This window comes from Aethalodelphis obliquidens, unplaced genomic scaffold (genome assembly GCF_003676395.1).
Source record: "Aethalodelphis obliquidens isolate GAN/ISIS:26980383/991018 unplaced genomic scaffold, ASM367639v1 scaffold16, whole genome shotgun sequence".
Taxonomy (NCBI): domain Eukaryota; kingdom Metazoa; phylum Chordata; class Mammalia; order Artiodactyla; family Delphinidae; genus Aethalodelphis; species Aethalodelphis obliquidens.
Genome location: NW_020837960.1, coordinates 18,860,746 through 18,880,657, shown reverse-complemented (window position 1 = coordinate 18,880,657; position 19,912 = coordinate 18,860,746). Strand labels below are relative to the sequence as shown.

General features: G+C 40.2%; 1 protein-coding gene across 5 annotated transcripts in view; it reads left to right on the top strand.

Annotated features, from left to right (window-relative positions):
• Positions 1 to 19,912, top strand: part of NEK5 (NIMA related kinase 5) — a 72,659-nt gene that overhangs the window by 25,562 nt on the left and 27,185 nt on the right. For all 5 annotated transcript variants that reach the window (XR_003434786.1, XR_003434788.1, XR_003434787.1 and 2 more), the window contains exons 9-20: positions 357 to 411; positions 1,693 to 1,893; positions 1,971 to 2,052; positions 3,776 to 3,888; positions 5,871 to 6,055; positions 8,516 to 8,582; positions 9,424 to 9,540; positions 10,635 to 10,721; positions 12,245 to 12,337; positions 14,595 to 14,675; positions 14,901 to 14,969; positions 16,737 to 16,863. Coding sequence is in view for 2 of the 5 variants with exons in the window: in XM_027116400.1 (XP_026972201.1) it covers positions 357 to 411; positions 1,693 to 1,893; positions 1,971 to 2,052; positions 3,776 to 3,888; positions 5,871 to 6,055; positions 8,516 to 8,582; positions 9,424 to 9,540; positions 10,635 to 10,721; positions 12,245 to 12,337; positions 14,595 to 14,675; positions 14,901 to 14,969; positions 16,737 to 16,863 (1,277 nt within the window). In the remaining 3 variants the exon portion in view is untranslated. The remainder of the gene's footprint in view (positions 1 to 356; positions 412 to 1,692; positions 1,894 to 1,970; positions 2,053 to 3,775; positions 3,889 to 5,870; positions 6,056 to 8,515; positions 8,583 to 9,423; positions 9,541 to 10,634; positions 10,722 to 12,244; positions 12,338 to 14,594; positions 14,676 to 14,900; positions 14,970 to 16,736; positions 16,864 to 19,912) is intronic.

Genomic DNA, 19,912 nt, shown 5'->3' with positions numbered 1-19,912 from the left:
TCAACCAGATGTCACCCTTTGAATCAAACAAATCCATGTTTGAGTTCTGCCTTCCTCCTCCAAATTGCTCAAGATTCCACACATGGACACATTTTCTTCGAGCTCATCACATGAAGTAAATATTGAGCCATCAGATTCTAGCAAAGCCTGTATACCTTTTCTTTGCTAGGATTCTGACAAACTACAAATTTTCCCTCTCGTCTCATTAAGAATTGATAATGTACTGAAAGTATTTGTGAAAACTTGTCAACCTATGTAAAACTGTAAAGATGCACCAATATAATGTACTGTAAGGATAGAGGTTTTCATTGAGAACTACTGATATTTCTTAGCCTGTCAACTCTTATCTTACCCAGGGATATTTGGTCTCTTGGCTGCGTCTTATATGAGCTCTGCACACTCAGACATCCTGTAAGTATATTAATCGTCAGATTAATCTTGAACTACATAAATGAAATTAACCTCTTGAGAGGAAAAGGTTAATGTTTGGTTTTATTAGATTGTTAAAAATTATATGAACAAGCTATTAACAAGAATGACAGCTCCATATATACTGACATGGAAAGATATCCAAGCTATATTATAAAGTACACAATCCAAGTTGGAGCATAGTACCTGTGGCATATTTCCATAAAAATAAATTATGTGTGAACGTATCAATACATAATCAGCAAAGGGAAAAGGTGCGTGGGGCGAAGATTGTCGGAAACCAGGCACAAGCTTCCAAGAGCCTTTCCCAGTAGAGTCACACAGGAGGCACTGATTTCTCCAGCAACAAGTTGTGACAGTACATGTGAAATGTAATGTACCAGGGAAGCTCATTCGAGACCCAGTGTCCAGGGTTTTTGTTGGGACTGGTCATGTAGGCACCTCTGCCTAGCAAGTGCCAAGCTTCTAGATTCCCAGGAAGAGAGCAGGTATTCAGCATAAACCATGTTGTTTGCACAATGTGGGGAAAAAGAGAGCCACTCGGAACATTTTGGGAATGGTGAGAACTCTCCTGAAATCCAAGTTCCCAGATGCCAGCCAAGGGCCCATGTAAGCAGGCCTTTCTAAGGATAGCAGTCTTAGACCATCTATGTTACCTCTTTTGTACACAGCTGTCGTTTTGTTGTTATTGTCATTATTTTCAAATAGTAAGTGTCAGATAGTAAGTGTCTAAGCCAAACCCGATCTTTTCTGCCACGCCATTCTGCCCAGCATTATCGTTATGTGTAAATAATGATGATTTCATACAATGGAATGTTTTCTGGTTTATGAAGAATTTTTGAGGAAATGGTTTATGTTATATTAATTTAAAAAGCAAGATATAAAATTTCATATTGTTATGATCTCAACTTTGTAAAATAAACATTATTTTTAAAAAGACTAGAAGGAAATATACCTCTGGGTGGTGAAATTGTATGTATTTTGCCTGTTTATAATTTCCTATACTTTCCAGTTTTTTAGAATGAGTAAATATTTTGATACTAAGAAAAAACCTAAAAAAACCCTTTTTTAAGTAGGATGACATTTCATTGAATAACCGCCTACAGTATCTACTCATGAAAGATTAGTTGATGGAAACAGTTCAGGGTAGACCATAGTGCTTCTAATTAAAGCTATATAACATTGTTTTGTTTCTTGATATTACTTTAAATACTAGCATTGAATTTTTCTCTGATTTAGTATCACCATTCCTTGTCTTTTCAGTTTGAGGGTAACAACTTACACCAGCTGGTTCTGAAGATTTGTCAAGCTCGTGTTCCCCCAATATCTCCAAGGTTTTCCCATGACCTACAGTCCTTAATATCCCAGCTCTTTGAAGTATCTCCCCGAGCTCGACCATCCATTAGTTCCATTTTGAAAAGGCCCTTTTTAGAGAATCTTATGGCCAAATACTTGACTCCCGAGGTGAGTTTTGAGGCGATTCTGTTTGGATTTTGACAGAGATTTTTACTAGCAGGTCCTGACACACTGTTTGATTTTAGGTCATTCAGGAAGAATTCAATCACACCCTCAGACATAAAGCAAGATCGTCTGCTTCTCGACATGCTGAGAAGGTGGTCCCAGGTAAGAATGATTTAACCATGCAATCAAAAAACATTGATTGTGTCTCACGCAATGATTTATAATATATGGCTGATAACTTTAGCAGAGAAATTCCTCCAAATATGTTGAACATGGACATTTAAAAAATATGGGCAGTATAAGCAGAAGAAAAATTATCTTGTCAAGTGGTGACCTGGGGGCGTGCCTGTGTATCTAGTTTATGCATGACCTGGAGGATTCATCTCCTCTCTTCTCATCAGTCCGGAAAACTTGATGAAGCAGTGGATTTGCTGATAAAGAGATGCTCAAAGAGGTAGAATCTAAACTTAACTTTTGTGTAGGGAAGGGATAGAGAGTCAAAGAAGGTTCACAGACAGACATGGAATCATGAAATGAAGCTTATTTTTCTGAAATAGAATGGACTGGCGATTAAGAGTTCTCCTGCAGAGGCCTGTTGGAGCTGAAGTTAGGATCTCGGACCTAACTGGTAACAGTGGGAGAAGGTTATTATGTGACCCCCAAAGAAGGCAGCTGATACTTTATGGTAATGATAAATGGAGCAGCAGTTGTAGTGGTGGAGTTAGGAATCAGCTGATGAAGTACTGTGTGTGTGTGTGAAAGAGAGACAGACAAACATTAAAGAGAAAAATTACTAATTCAACTGATAATAGAAATAAGAGCATCAGGCTTTTTGGCCATAACCAAATGTCTCAACTTTAAGGATGAGAAGTAGAAAGTCTCTCCAAGGAATAGATAATGGAGGAATATTATCCACTGTGATGGAGAAACTAAAAGTGAGAAAAGTTATAAAGGGAAAGTGAATTAATGATTCTGCCATGTTTAATTTCGTTTGCCATCGTTATATATTAGTCTAGATTGAGCATATTTAGAAAGTAGATAAGTAGAGGACAAGAGAAAGTGTATTGTCTACATTTCTAATATAGGACAGATAGGAAAACAAGAACACATTTTTTTTTTTCTATTTATTTTTGGCTGCGTTGGATCTTCGTTGCTGTGCGCAGGCTTTCTCTAGTTGCGGCGAGCTGGGACTACTCCGCGTTGTGGTGCACAGGCTTCTAACTGTAGTGGCTTCTCTTGTTGCGGAGCACGGGTTCTAGGCGCGCGGGCTTCAGTAGTTGTGGCTCGCGGGCTCTAGAGCAGAGGCTCAGTAGTTGTGGCGCACGGGCTTAGTTGCTCTGTGGAATGTGGGATCTTCCGGGACCAGGGATCAAACCTGCTTCCCCTGCACTGGCAGGCGGATTCTTAACCACTGCGCCACCAGGGAAGTCCCAAGAACACATTTTGAAGGTGACAAACACAAACATATTCGAAGACCTACTCGTCCATTTCAAACAACAATGCAACATGAATGCTGTGGCCTGATAACCCAAGCTCTGATGACTACATTTAATTACTTGTAATTAAATTAATTTAGTTAATAACTTAATAACTAAATATGCCATTATGTTATGCATATTGTTTCCATAAATGTTAATTCCCCAATTTTTAAAAAGTAGTGTTATATATTGCTGGAAATATGTAAAGGAACACTGGAAAAAATGGTTTCCTCCATTCAAAGAAAATGTGTAGTAATTTTCCATCAGCACTTCTCTCCATGGGTGTAAATGTCTCTGGTTAAAGAGAGCTTACTGTGTTATGAAATGCCCCTTATACTCTCACAAGCATAATATTAATGATGTGGAAATTTTTTAAAAATTAAGTTGTTTTATTTTGGTTAAATAAGATTTTAAAATGCAGAAAGTGAGATTCCAGGGAAAGTGCCTGCCAAGATCAAGGAGGAAGGACATATATAGAAATGAATGGAGACCGCCAGCTGGAGTCCAGAAGCCCATATCTGTAAGTCATGCTAAACCCTTCCTCTGTTTTTTTTAGTGGATGGCATATTCTACAGAACTACTTGCACATGTTCATGAGGTACAAGGTCATTACTTTGGGGTTCACTAGTTTTGTGCTTGTAATAAAATTCTGTAATGAACATTAAAGTGGTACTTCATGGGACAGCTTCAAGTTGTTATTTTTAACAATGCTGTATTTCCTTATAAGTATTCCATACATTAGTTTTGGTTTTCTTTTTATAATTCAAATTCTTTTAATTTCTTTAAGTAAATAAGGTTTTTCTATGTAGGACAAGTGAGTAGCATAGTGGCGGAAAACATGCATTTCATACTCCTAATTCTGATGTTATATATAATTGAGAAATTTTTATTATATAATCATTGATTTTTTTTCCCCAGAGTTTCTTCATGCCAGTTATTTGAATCCACTTCAGCAGAATGTTGAATCTTTTAGTTTATGCTAGTGAAATGCTTCTGGTACATAAAAATGGCTATTGTATTTTAAAAGAAGGCTTATGGTAAAAAAAAAAAAAAAAAGAAGGCGGCTCATGGTTTAAAGTATGTTGTGATTTAGAATACTCTGTAGCAAACCCTGTAGGAGACAAAAAAAAAAAACCAAAAACAAACATCTAAAAGACTCATGGATGGATGGAGTTAGGCGAACCCATTGACATTTTCTTAATCCTTTGAAAGTTTCTCCTAATGCAGTGAAATGAACGGGCCTGCACAGGAGCCACCTCTGATGTTCTCATTACCATTTGGGACTTTAGAGAAAATCCTAAAGAAGCTGTTTTTTCCTTCTAATACTTTTCTCTATCTCTAGCCATTTTTCAAGTAATTAGTAGTAACTTCTTTGTGTTGTACCTAGGCAAACATTGTAAAACTAAGAAAACGACTTCACACTTTAAAAGATTTTTAAAATAAATATACAATCTATGTTTAGACTGATAAGGAAAATTATATACATTTACTTTAATATTTGAATAGAATAAATAAATGTGCCATTTTTGTAAGTTAAAGATGGTTACATATCTACAGTTCCATATGGTTCATATGTATATATATATGAGCCATACAGCATGAAGAAGAACAAAGAATGTAATGTGTTACTTCTTTACAGTGAGTAAATTTCAGTTTTAACCACTTGTTTGGTTATTCGTATTTCCAGTTATAAGTTCCAGACCTTTCCAAAGGTTTGATCTTCGTTTTTTCTTTTGTTAGCAACTGTTAAGTGGACAGCATGGTCACCATAAATTGACCCTATTTTGCTATTTAGCAACAGGGTCTAGACTGGTTTTCATATGTTAATCTGGTCTGATTCTTGTCTTCCAGCTCAGTGGCCTCTACTAAGGAATGCTAAGATAAACATTTGTTTCTGGTTCTCCTCTCATTCTGTTCTGGTTGGGAAGGGTGGTGAGGCATAGCTTGAGATGGTCATAAACTGGTCACAGCTGTTACATGACTTTCCTTGTGTTTACATGGGAAGAATTGACTCTGAGTGATTCAGCGTCTTCTTTCCTTCCAGTCATGTTGCCATTTTGTATTTAGTAAATTTATCAGAACCTAAACGTTTTGCAAATCCCCAAATCTGTGTGTTGCACAATACAGTATTCTCCCATAAAGTCTAGTAAGGTGTAAATAAATTTATGAAAAATAAGAAATAATAATGCTGAGTTTAGTTTCAGATCTTGGGTTGGATAGACACTCACTCGCTAGGTATTTCTGATACACTAGCCATGAAGTATACATGATTCATATTCACACCTTAGCAAAATTATAAACTACTGCACTACAGTACTTAGACTTCTAAAACATTTTTCAGTTCTAGGATTTGGGGACTCTAAGATTACTCAAAAACAAGTCTAAAGCAAAAACAAGATAGCTCCAATGCCTTGTCATAGCTATGGTCACTATCAAACTGTCAGTTGTTATAGACTTTAATCATGTATTTAAAAAATATCTCTCTTCTTTTTAATCCCTCAGATAAAAATGGTAGAAAGGCCCAAACTTGCTGCAGTGTGTGGACATTATGATCATTATTATGATCAACTTGACTTGTTGAGGAAGAGAGCCAATGGACAAAATTACCACTATGTTCCTCAAAAAGATACCAGAGTTGAGGAGAATTATAATCAGGAAGGAAGCCACAGTCCATCTTCAGGTCAATGGTAATGTCATAGTCTACTTAAACTTGGGTCCTCTGAAAATAGTTTGCTATATCAACATTTATTCTGAAGTCATTCCAGATTCTCCTAAAACATCTGGAAAGAACTTCCAGACGCTTCATTTAAAATACTTAATTCACAGTTCCCTTGACCCTTTTTCATCTTAACTTTGATGTAGCTAATCTTATTCATGTAGCCATTTGACTGTGGGAACAGATTAATGCTCTTGAATTTTTAATGTCTTTTCTTTTTCCTAGTAAATTCCACTATCCGGGAGTGATGAAAATAGTTGTATATGTATCATTTTCCAAATATTAATATTATTAATATTAATAATAATTGAATTGTAATCAAATTATAATTTGACACCTACTGAAAAGTGAAATATATTTCATTTAGCATTTATATTCTTGGGATTTTTCAGAATATGGATGTATTAGAAAGAAAATAATATAATTATGGTGTACTTTCAAAAAGTTTACTCCATAACAAATTTCTACAGATCTACAATACTTGTTATGGTTTCTTTCACACTGATGTCAGTGTTCTATGATCAGAATGATTGACACCCATCCACAGCCCTGAAGACCTAAGTCTGAGGGGCATGTTTCAAAAATGCTTTTGCCATCACACTTTTTCTTTCAGTGTTGGGAATTTGCTAACTTTTGGTGTCTGTGGTTATTTATTGTTGAAAGTTTGGACAAACAATGAAACATATGAGTCTATATGATGGTGATCTCATCAGATAGCTAATGAACATTAGATAAACAAGAATAATAAAAGAATGATTTCTCCAGAAATGCGTGGTGGGAAAAGTAGACATTTTATTTTTAAAGATATTGGGTGCGGTTATGGTTTTTTTCCATCTTCATAACATATTTTTAATGACCTCCATGATCATCAAAAGTTATGTGTTCCATTAGTTCAAATTATAATATTCATATAGGACTCAACTAATGAGTGACATATTTTACATAAGAACTAGGTACAGGCACAAAGCTCCCTTTCCCTTTTCTCAGCCACTGGGAAACTGTGGCTTCCACCCTTTGTCTAGATATGAGAGCTGTCAAACTATCAAATTATTTTGATTATGTGTGATTGTATCTCCCAAACTCTCACATAAAATGGTAGAAAGGTCCTTCTCTTCCCTGTATGCTGCTGCCCATCATCTTACGGTGTTCCAGGATGCCCCTCTGATGACTGGTAACCCCTCCTCACTGTTATTCCAAGCCTCCTGCCCAGCTTTCTCTCTATCAGAGCTCCAATTCCATGGGAATCAAGTCTTGATGTACTCGTCTGGAGGAAGAAGAACCTATAGAGGGTTGGGGAGAGAAAGAAAGACAGAGAGAGAGAGAGAGAGAGAGAGAGAGAGAGAAATAATGTCTCTTGAACAGCCCCTGGATGACTGAATAGTTTTTCTCATGGAGATAAGTTTCTGAGAGGAATGCTACATGTTAGCCCTCACCTGAGTCAAGCACAATCAATGTGTCAGACGCTAGTCAGGAACCTTCACAGAACTTGTCTCTTCTAATCCTCACATCACCCCCTGTGAGATTGGTATTGTGCCCATTTTACAGATGGGGAACTAAGGCCCAAAGACCATAACTAGCTTATGATTTCATCATATTTCTGAACAACTGATTTATTAACTTGACTCTTCAGAAACTGGGGACCACTCATCCTGATGTGCCTAAAGGAGTTTCTGAAATGGCAGTTCTATCTTTGGAGCCCAGGAAGTTGCTAGAATTCCAACGAACTTTATCACTAACTCATACTATGATCTGAAATGTGGTAGTTTTTGTTTAGCAATCTGTAATTATAGAAATTCTTGTAGGAAATTCTGAAAAAAAGGTAAATATCTAGAACATAGGTACAAACCTGAAAATGGTTTGACTAGAATTGACCAGGATTGTGCTGGAAAAACACTTAAACATTTTGAGAGATGGAGAAAGCCTCATTTCTTTATTCATTAAGCATTTGTGAGCCAGCGTGAGGAGCAGAGGTGAAGGGAGGGGCCCCCGACCTGCTCTAAGGAGCTCAGAGTATCGTGCAGGCAACAGACGAGCAGCTATCAGTGCAGTCAGGGTGACAAGGCTATAGATTAGACACCTGCACACAGCATGAGAAGACCCTGCTACGGGTTTCTTCTCTTTCCCTCCGACATATCATAGACTACGGGTGGACTGATTCCTGCCCTGAAGAAAAATCATTGTAACAGAATATTTTTCGGTTCTATCCTGTCCTGTATCCCCAGTTTTACTGTTCTCTTTACCTCCCTTTCTTCTTGATTTCAAAGCTGTCTTCTTTTCCAGTGTACACATTCTGTAACTTCGAATTACGTCTCGAACTCGGAACATCACAGGTGAATTGTGATCTCATTACAAAGCTGAAAATTCGCTTGTCGAATTGGTGCCTGTGATGAATTAAAATTTCTACTCAGGCTGAACGTTTGTATTTCCTAAGGCTTGCTGAGTACCTTCAGAGGAGATGTGAAGCTCAACGACATAAGCTGAAAGTGGAAAAGCAATTGGTAAGTAAAATGCCAAATATAAGAGGCCATCAGGAATTTTCTAATGCTTTCTCTGTTCACAAATATTCATGGATCCTGAAGTCAAAGTTCATTCCACATAGATGATTAAGACTATTCTCCACTTTCCCCGGTTTTTAATAGCTAAAGAAGAATAATGGGAATAGGCTTCAGTTAGGGTCTGGGAAGCCTAGTCCCTTCCCTGGCTCCATCACTTGCTGTGTGACCTTAGGCAGGACATGCCACCTCTCTGAACCTCAATTTCCTTTTCTATAAAAGCTGTAGATGGGCTTCAAGGGCCCTTTCAGTGCTGCAATTCTTCGATTCTATTTTATTAGAATTCTACACATTTTCAAAGAGGGATTACTGTATTTTATTTGAAATGAAAGTTAACCTTTACTCTTAAGTATAGTGTCAAAATTCTGGGGCTGAGCGAGCTTGGTTACACCTCCTATTTGTATTGCTCTTATTTTGAACAGCTCAAAAGTTCTAATTCTCTTCCCCTACCTAATCTCATGCCCCAGGGGTTGCTAAACTTTTACAGAACTTGGATTTCCCAATTATAATTTAGCAGTTCAGAAAATGAATCTTGGTGTCTCACATGGTAGCGTAAAATATTGATTTGCTTAGACTAAACAACAGAAATTGTTTTATTTTCTTTACTTTTTAAATGTTTCACACTTAAACTAAGAAAATTCTACTGCTCAGTATAAAAACAAAACAAAACTCCCAAATACTGAGATTGATGATATAATTATTGTTTAAAGGATGGGGGTCAAGGTCAAATCATAAGATGTTTCCAAAATGCAAGTACACTTTCTAAATTATTTCATTCTAATAATAGGGTATTCGTCCATCTTCTGCTGAGCCAAATCACAACCAGAGACAAAAGCTAAGAAGTAATGGGGAAGAGCCTGGATTCCAGGAGCTGCAGTTCAGGAGAAATGAAAGGAAGGAGCAGGTTTAAAACTGTCTGCTTCCAGGGCTACCGTTGTACTTCTCTCATTGTCTTTTGTGCTGTAATGGGATGTTGCTTTTAGCATCTACGGTGCACCTGAGAGAGCCCGTTACACAAACACTTGTTGGACACAGTGGTGTGACGCGCCATGCTGGGGTTCAGGGGAGAGAGAGATATGTATTTCACCTTCTCAGAGAATGCAGTGTCGATGAGTTCATAAGGCTTTTTACCTCAGATTGATAAAGTAACTGTCCATCCTGAACATTTTTGAAATTTGTATTAGTTCCCTAGGGCTGCCTTACAACAAACCGGGCAGTTTAAAATAACAGAAATTTATTGTCGCACAGTTCTGGAGGCTTGAAGTCCAAAGGGAAGGTGTCAGCAGGGCCACACTCCCTCTGAAACCTGGAGCGGAATCCTTCTTTGCCTTTTGTTAGCTTCCGGTGGTTGGTCCATGATGTTCAGATGCGCTGGTTTGCAGAGCCACAACTCCAGTCTCTGCCACCGGACATGGCATCCTCCTGGTGTGGCCGTCTTCTTAACAGGACACCTGCCATATGCATTAGGGACCCACTCTGCCCCAGTGTGACCACATCTTAGCTTAACTACTCACATCTGCAATGACACAGTCTCCAAATAAGATCACATTCTGAGGTCCTGGGGCTTAAGACTCCAACGTATCTTTTGAGTGGGGGGACAAAATTCAACCTATAACAGGATTATATATAAAGTAATTGTATGTCAGTAATGCATTTGGGGTTATATATAAAAATGAGATTATCCCAAGAGGCCGTATCCTCACTGGGGAGAAATACCACAGCCAAAGTGTAAGGCAGATTATCATTTTCGGGGGCAACGGCTCTTCCCTTACTATATATCACACATTTCTAAATTCATAGGCTGTCCTGGGGACTTCCCTGGCAGTCCAGTGGTTAAGACTGTGCGCTTCCACTGCATGGGAACTACGATCCCGCATGCTGCGAGGTGCGGCCAAAAACAAAAAAATAAAATAAAAATAAAATCATAGGCTGTCTAGAGATTATTCTGTCAGGTTGTTCACAAACATTTAACATTTCGGGATTGGGATTGCTTTCCAGGAATACTGGAAGCAGCTAGAAGAAATACGCCAACAGTACCACAACGACATGAAAGAAATTAGAAAGAAGATGGAGTGTGAACTGGAGGTAAATAAATTCATTCTTCTAAAGGAAGCGTTGCTCTATTGATTCAGAGCTAGCTCAACTGAGCAGGTATTAAAAGTAATGCTCTTCTCATCGAAAAGATAAACTTTATCATGCGAACTTTAAGTAGGAAAGCTGTCAGATTTAATGGAAGCCTCACTCTATTATGGTTTACTTGAGGCTGCACGAAGTGCTGGGGCTGCCAGTCTCAGTTAAGAGCGGCTGTTATTCAAAGTATGGTTGATCATCTTCCCCATGAATCAGTCAATAAGTATTGACTGAGCAGTACTTTACTCGGGAACTGGATTAGATGCAGGAGGTAAAGTTCATGCCCGTTGGGTAGGAAGAGAGACGAGCATTTACTGAATTCAGCTACACTGGAATAGTCTCACATGCAGGGGTAAGATTTGAAAGGCCATATAAGGCAACATGTGAGTGCAGTGGAGATGATTTTTGAAAAATCCCTTGAAGGTGCCACCCTGGAAACTCGTTCTTCCAATTCTCAGATCATTGCTTTTTCAGTAGAGCTCCAGATGAGATAGCTGGCCTGTGTCTGGAGACCACAATGCGTGAAAAACACCCCCATGTTTAATTAGAAACACCCTCAGCGCCCGGGAATGTTCCTCCTATGACGGGCTGGTGGGCACCAAGAGCAGCCGGGGACACAGCCGGCCTCTCGTCTCACACGCACTTGAACTACGCACTCATTGTGCAGAACCTGCCCACACTACTGAAATTGATCTTTCCCTCTCACCCTGCCCCACCCCTGAGGGCATACAGACGAACTAATATAGGTGCATTATGGTACCATTCAATTGTATGCACTGAGCTCTGAACTAGAGCTTTCACATACGTATCTCCTTTACTTATAGCAGAAGTTAAATAACTCACCCAAAGTCACTTAGCTATTACAAGGCAGACTAAATAAATATCTGATTCTAAAACCTCTACTCTTTCTAAATAGTTAAATAAATAGTTGGAAAGATATGAAGCAATGATCCAATAAGGCTGAATCTGGTTAAGCCTCGTGAGTGCAGGGGAGTGAAGATGAGTGGTACAAGCAGGTGGAGGATTTTTCTGGAAGAAGAGAGATGGGGCCAAAACTGGGTCTGAGAAGAAGAGTAGAATTTGGAGAGGCAGAGCTAAGGAAGAGGGCATCTGAAGGAGCCACGCAAAGCTTCATGGCAAATGCCGTGGGCGGGGGCAGGCTGGATGTGCTTCTCCCCAGAGCAGAGGTCTGGGTAATGGTGGGGGGCCTCGTGCCATCATCAGCCCCGTTTTTAAGACAGGTCTGCGATGGGAAGCCTGCGTCCAGGGAAGATGGACGGCAGACTTTTCTAGAGAGCCCAGGAGAGAAGCACTTGGGGGATACCAAAGGGAGCCGTAGAGAAAAGAAGCCATAAGAGAGCTCTCTCCAGTCATGTCCTCATTAGATCCCATTCAGGTCTAGCGGGGGACATTCAGAAAGTGGCCTTCAGAACTGATGCAGAGCCAATCTTGTTGACTGTGTATAATTTATGTTGAAGGAAGACTCAAAAATAAGTCATAAAACATATTTGGTGAAGAAGAGTGACCTGCTCATCCACCAAGAGGCACCTGAGGAAGAAGCACCTGTGCAGGTGATGGTGGTTGTTAGACGATGCTGTGTTTCCCAGGGAGTTCGCTCCAGCCCGCTGTTCCTGCCCCTCCCTGTGCAGTAGAATCATGTGGGAAAGTTTTAAAAAACGGAAACAGGGACTTCCCTGGCAGTCCAGTGGTTAAGACTCCGTGTTTCCACCGCAGGGGGCACGGGTCTGATCCCTGATGGGGGAACTAAGATCCCGCGTGCTGCGCACCGCGGCCCAAAACAAAACAAAACAACAAGGAATAACCAAAGTCAAACACCTGGGCTCCGAATGGCCTGGGGTGGGGCCAGGTGTCCCGTTTTCAAGAGCTAACTGGTGAGCTGGTGCGGCCAAGTTTGAGAACTGCCTGCAGGAACGTCCTCTGGTGGCGTTTGAGTCCGAGCCTCAGAGCATCGGTCTGTGAATCTGACGGTTAATTTCTGTTTCAAAGTTATCTTTTTGGCATGAATAGGGAACCGGGCAGAGCTGAATTATCAAATGGTTCTCAAAAGACTCTTCTTTTCCTTGTGGGAGGTCTTTCCCCTTCATCCTCAGGGTGCCCTGAGGGCTCGACTGAGGGTAGGTCAGAGGAACCCATGCTGAGTGAAGGCTGAACAGCCTCCCTGAGTGTTTTGCTTTGTGAAAACCTGGAGACCTTCACAGGAGGCGGTGCCGAGAGCTCTAAAGTGGACTGAGGTTGAATTTTCCACCCAGTGGGGTGGATGGGGCTTAGGGGTCTAATGTAGCTGTATTTTAAGGGAAAGAAAGCAGTATGACGCTTCTCATGCAATTGAGACAACCAGACTACACAATCAAATCAGACAGCCAGCCTCACAGATATAAGTAAGACACCAAGTCACATCCTGTTTCAGAGCGTGTAATACTGCGAGGCAGGAAAACATGCTTCCCAGGGTTGCAGGGCAAACGACTGATAAAAATTCAAACTGACAGATGCGGTGTGTGAAGTACGTAGACGAGGCAGTAATTAATTCTAAGGCGGAGGTGATAGGGACCTAATGTGAAATGGTGGAGAAAAGAGCATTTATACACACACACACACACACAGAGACTCATAAGTTTCTGGTTCGGAAGGAATAGTACATTTTACCAAGATGGAGAAGAGTGGGGAGCAAGCTTCTGGGGGAAGGGCACTCGAGAGAACCACTTTGGATGTGCTGAGTCAGGAAGATCTGAGAGATCACATCCCTGCTTCGCTTCGGAGCCTTTGCCCTGCTTTTCCCTCCACCTGGAACACGCTTTCCCCAGACCTTCACAAGCCAAGGTCCAGCACCATTCCAGGGCTTAAATCAAATGCCACGTAGGCTTTTCCTGTATTACTCTCGTCTGCTCTTCATTTCCTATGCTACTACCCTGTTTTATTTTCTTGATAACATTTAACACCTTCTGAAATTACGTCATTACTTTAACTCATTTATTACCTATCTTACTCCAGTAAAACGTGAGTTCCGTGTCAGCAGGGACCTTCTGGTCACGTTCTGCACCAACCCATTGTGTAGGACAGTATCTGGCCCGTAGTGGGTGCTCAGTATGAAACTGTGGAATGAATATTAAAGTGAAGATGGTACCAAACAGGCAGCCGAATACGTGAGTCTGAAGCTCAGAGGGGAGGAGAGATCAAACCTGAAGAGACACGTTTAAGAGTCATTGCATAAAGATGGCATTTAAATTCATGGGAGTTACTGAGACCCCTGTGTATTAAGGAAGAGAGGGGCAGAGGGCCCAGGACTGAACCCCGAGAAAGCTCAGGATCTAAAGTTCACCCCTTGACCATTCCTTTGAAATGCTTGTCAGTACTTCTACAGTCTTCTCCTCCTCCTTCAAATTGCCCATCAATTTTTAGAGCCCCGTCCTCCCTTTATACTGTCATGAGCTGTGCACTTTTTTGTTTTCCTGATTAAGATCATAAGTCTGTTAACGGAAGGATCTTATAGTCAAAATTACGTTCTTGAGTTAGATTAGGTTGTATTGGACTGTGATAAACATTGTCACATTATAGCGTTTTACCTACCCACTGCAATGCCAGTGTTAAACGTATTATTATTTCACGTTAATGGACACTGTGCCCAAGTTGTTAGTGGACTGTTGTTAACTTTCCTTTGCAAAAGGTATGTTTTCATTCTCAAATCAATCATCAGATTCATTCAAGAAATCAAATAACGTAAACAGACCCTGCTGTGAATTCAGGGGTGTTGTGAAAATGTAATTGATCAATATTATAATGCTAGATTTTAATTTTTCTCTAAATGTTCAGGATATTGAAAGAGACTTGAAACAAATTGGACTTCAGAACACAAAGGAAAGTAAAATTCCGGAACAAAAACATAAAGCTAAGGTAATAAACATTTTGTCTTAAAGTTTCATTTTAAAAATCTGGCTGGGGATCTGCACCTTGCAATCTGGGTTGCCTCTAGGATTTCACCCCTACTATTTTATGGAGTTGCCTTATTTTGTGATGTTAGACTAATGGTTTTAAGTATCTGTAATGTCAAATTGGGAGTTGTAATTTTAAGGTTTTTATTGGAATGCGAAACAGATTTTTTTTCTTGCTTTCTTCTAGAGAGGGATAAAGTTTGAAATTAATTTAGACAAATGTATTTCTGATGGAGACACCCTCCAAGAGGAAGAGGTATGCCATTAAGTAAAATTCTATTAGTAGGGATGAGAAAATGAGTGTCTTAATAGCATGTTTCATGAACTTTTCCCGTAGAGGGTAGGGAGCATTTTCTAAAATCTTCCTAGAAGGATGTCTGGTGTTCAGACAAGTCTTCCAAAATATTTTTTATCCTTCCATTCTTTTTAAACTTGAGATTATTCCTACAGATGGATTATTCCATTTTAATTTATTGTTCTATTATAAAGGAGCTATTTTCCTCATAATAGTAACTTTTAAATTATAGCCAGATTAAAATAGAAGACATAATATATAGTCAACAACTAATACAGTCACCTAAAAAATACGTAAATGAGCAGTTATCCTGAAACCATGCACATTTATTTTAGATCTTGATTGGTATTGATAACTTTGTACTGATCTTTGGGTAAATCTCAATTATGCACTTGGGCTTGAATTGAAACAGCAATAAATACATGAATACAGGAAACTCAAACCTCATTTTATTACTTGATTTCAACATCTTTTTAAATCCCATTTTTTACCAGAGCTGCTAACAAATATCAGAATTAACTGATTTGTGTTTCTGTTTCACCTTCTCCAAGTTTGCCTTTTAAATTACCATAAGTTAAGTATGAATATGTGTACACCTATATATTTATATATATAAATTATATACTCAATTTCTTCCTTTCATGTTTTTTTGTTGGCTTAAAACTTTTTTAATGTTATTTCTTTCAGAGTTATGTGGTGAAGGATTCTTTTTTTTTTTTTTAAATAGACTTCATGTTGTAGGGTAGTTTTAGGTTCAAGGCAAAATTTAGCAGAAGGTACAGAGATTCCCCATGGAGCTCCTGCCCCCATCCCCCGGCGCATGTAGCCTTCCCTACCATCAAAATCCCTCACCAGAGTGGAACATTCGTTACAATTGATAAACCTACACTGACACATCATAATCACCCAAAGTACATAGGTTACCTTAGGGTTCACTCATTCTCTGGGTTTTGACAAATGTGTAACGACATGTATCCATCATTATAGAATCATACAGAGTATTTTCAGGGCCCTAACAATCCTCTGTGCTCCACCTATCTTTGAGATTTTTATTAGCCTTTTGCTACAAAGACTTCAGTAGAGTGGTGGTAGTTAGCGCTCACTTGTAACCACTAGGCCCTCTAAGTGTCCCGGAGCTGTGAGTACCCGAGGAAGCAGCTCTGGGGACCTTGGTCTGGGTTGGAACCTGAGGGCTGGTCCATCCGCGGTGCTTCTGTGAAGTGAGGCACCGAAGTTGGCCTGCTAGAAAAACGAATGGACTCCACACAGTTTTATCTACCAGTTTGTTCATCCTTTGTTGTTCTCTGCTTTGATAATGCTTGAAATAGAGCGATCATTTTCATTTTCATTATGGAATATTAGAAGCAGTTTCAGGGACCTGACTGGGAATGTTAAAGCTTAAAGCAGGGCGTAGATGAGCTAACCTTGAAAGTTCCTTAGAATGGAACTGCAGGAGAATAAGATTGAAGGCAGGAAATCTGCATCAGATTAGCTGCCACTTGATCAGTGCTTATCACTGTTGACAGGGAGAAGAAACGAACACATTCCTGCTTCTGTCGTGTTCCAACACAGTTCTAGTTTTAAAACCCTACCGATTCATGTAATAAACATACATTGAATACTTACTGCATACCTTGGTAAATGTTACTGGGAACATGAAATAATTTTCAAACTTTTTTCCCCCCAAATATGGCTTATTTCTCATGAAACACCATGAAATTGCTTTAGGCAATGGATATACTGAATGAAACTTTGACCTCTGAGGACGACGTTAAGTTTAAAGGGTATAAATGTATAAAGGAGCATGAAGATTATACAGACAAAGCATTTGAAAAACTCTGTTGCCAGGAAGCAGGTATGTGTCCCTTCAAAGCTGCACGTGAGAAGGAACCATTTTATTGGCAGTCATCTCGAATTCTCTCCTCCTCAACTTGCCTCCCGTGATTTGACTGTCCCCTGTCCCCCACCTCACCCTGAACTGGACGGAGACCTGGCCCCTCTGACTCTACCCACCCCAGGGGTCACACCCCCTGAGACCCACCCTCCTCTCTGCCCCACACAGTCTCCTGGGGCTGTTTCACCTGCCCCCTCCGCTTCCGCTTCTCCCGGTCCACACTCACCCATCTTTCTCAGGATCTGCTGGATGGCTCCATGGACAAGTCCCACTAGCATCTCAGACTCGGCGTGTGTACAATCCAGCTTCTGAGCCCTTTCTTCCCAGGGAGGCTTTATTTCCGGTGATGCCCTCACCAGGCCGACAGCCCTGCTGTCATGCCTGGTGGTTTCTACTCTGAGATGTCCCTGAGTCTTCTCCTCTTTCATTCCCTTTGCCCTGTCCTGCCTCAGCGGTGCGTGTGGTAGGAAACACATGGGCTTTGGAGACCGTACGGAGTTCGAATCCCAGGTGGTGCTGCCACTTTCTGATTGTGTGCCCTTTCACAAGTTACTTCAGATCTCTGAATCTCAGTTTCCTCTTAGGAGTGAGGAGAATAGTACTTGCCACACAGGCTTATTGTGAGGACTAAAGTGAAAATTGATATATTAGGTGCTTAATTTAATATCTGCTCTTCCCTTAATTTTCCCTTTCCCTTCCCCTCACTGAATTGCTTTAGTCTCCTATGCATCCTCCCTTTCTCTAGTATTTCCCCTTCATTCTCTAAGTAATTGCTACAGTCATCTTGTCATATTATTATCCTACTCAAATTTTGTTTTGATAATGCCTGTAGGATACAGTCTGTTGCACATAGTATCACATTTAACACTGCGTGGCGTGATCCTGTGATGACCGCCCCCCTTTCCTGCCCCATCACCCCCTCTCTCTTTCCACAGATGATGGGAGCCACACAGCCTGCTGGAGCCCCATCTTCCCTTGCAGCTATGTGAGCATTCACATACCCTGGCTCGCCTCCGTTTCCTCTTCCTGGAATCGTACACTTTGCCTCATTTCCACCTGGAAAAATCTTTATTCAATTCAGCAGGCATCTTGTGGAGAATCTCCCTTCTGCCAGACTGTGCTAGGTGGGAGGGACCTCAGAGATGAATGAAACCTGGGTCTGCCCTCAGAATCACAGAATTGTCATGAGCCAAAGAAAGGAAGCACAAAACATGCTTTCTGAGCCCCAGTACTAATCGTTGCTCAAGTGCCAGCTGGTTGGAGAGTCGGGGGGTACCTCTCCTGCACAGCTTGGCATTCCAGGGAGCTTGGGCTTTATCCTGTGTGATGACTTTCAGTCAAAGGGAATTAAATGTTATTCGTGATGGAGAAAGATCACGCTGGCTGCCGTGTGAAGAATGCGTGGAGGGGCAGGCCTGAGGGCAGGAGACTGGTCCAGGTGGGAAATGACAGGTGCACAGGGCAGGGCAGTGCAGTGACAATAGACACCAGGTGTGAACTGCTGAGTGTGGGGACTGAGGAAGAGAAGAGGGTCCCAGTCTTCTAATTCAGATGGACAAGGCTATCACCAGCCAAACAGGTGCATACGTCACGCAGAGGGAGGTCAGTAGAGATAATGTAATGGTTTAACTTTGTAACATGTTGAGTTTAGGTCTTTCTGAGCATCAGCTGGAGGTGTTTAGAAGGTGATAGCTGAGTAAGACCAAAGCTCTGGGGCAAATCAGGGCTTCCTTAGCATATGCACAGTATTTCAACCTTGATGGTGGTGGAAAACACCTAGGCACTGGGACTGGAGTGAGAAGGAAATGGAGCTTAGGACAGGCGCTTGTATTGTTTAAACAAGTTTTGGGAGAATCAGAAGAGAGTGAAGCCAAAGAAGGAGAGAACGTTCTGGAAGGAGCCTCAGGGCTTGGCAGTATCAACTGGAAGAGAAAGACCAAATGAGGCAGGTTGAGTAACAGCCCACAGGGTTTGGTTATCAAGGGCCCTGAGTGGCCTCAGTGTAAGCAATTCCAGTGAAAAGAATCAAATCAAAGGTTATTCTTTGCGTGAGTTCCTCTGGGAAGAGGAGAGTGAATTATAAGTCTCAAAAGACATGTATGCTTATTTTTAGATTTTTTTAAAATCACTTCATTAGTTTGATGCTGAAAACGGTCTCTTAATTTAAACTGGGCTCCCGTAATTACTATTCAGGCTGAACAATTTCCCATGTGTTTATTGACATCTGCATTTCTCTTGTGAATTATGTGCTCACATCCTTTATCCATTTTTCTACTGAAAATGACATGTTTGTTTTTTTCTTTATGAGACTCATTTAAATTGAACCTTTGCCTGAAATACGTATTGCAAATAGTTTCCCCAGTTGGTCTTTAGATCTCATTTATAGTAACAACAGCAGATATGTGTGAGAGTGTGTGTGTGTGTGTGTGAGTGTGTGTGTGTGTGTGTGTGTGTACATATAACTTGGGAATTAACTTTACAAGAATCGTGCAGAGCATATGAAGGAAACTATAAAACCTTACTGAGGTATTTAAAGATTATTTGAATAAATGTAGAGAAATAACACTGCTCTATATTGGAAATATTCATTCCAAATAAATATATGGATTTTTGGCAATTTCAATCAAAAGCACAATAGGATTTTTTTCTGGTGTGAGGAGATCTTGGAGATTCTTAACTAGCCAAAAAATTTACAAAAGAAGAGCATTGAGGGGCACTTGCCCTTCCAAATATCAAACTGGATTATATAAATTATAGTCGTTAAAACAATGTGATACTAGCACCAGAATAAAAAAAGTAATGAAAAAAGAGAAAGTTTAGACAAACTCTAGTATGTATCATAATTTAGCATATGCTAAAAGTCACATCATAAGTCAATGGGAAAAGAAAGAATTACTCAGATAAATGCTCTAGGACCAAATGGTTAACAATTTGGGGGAAATTGTGAAATCAGACCCTATATGATGATACAACAAAATAAATTCCAAAATAAAATCAAAGAGTTTATATG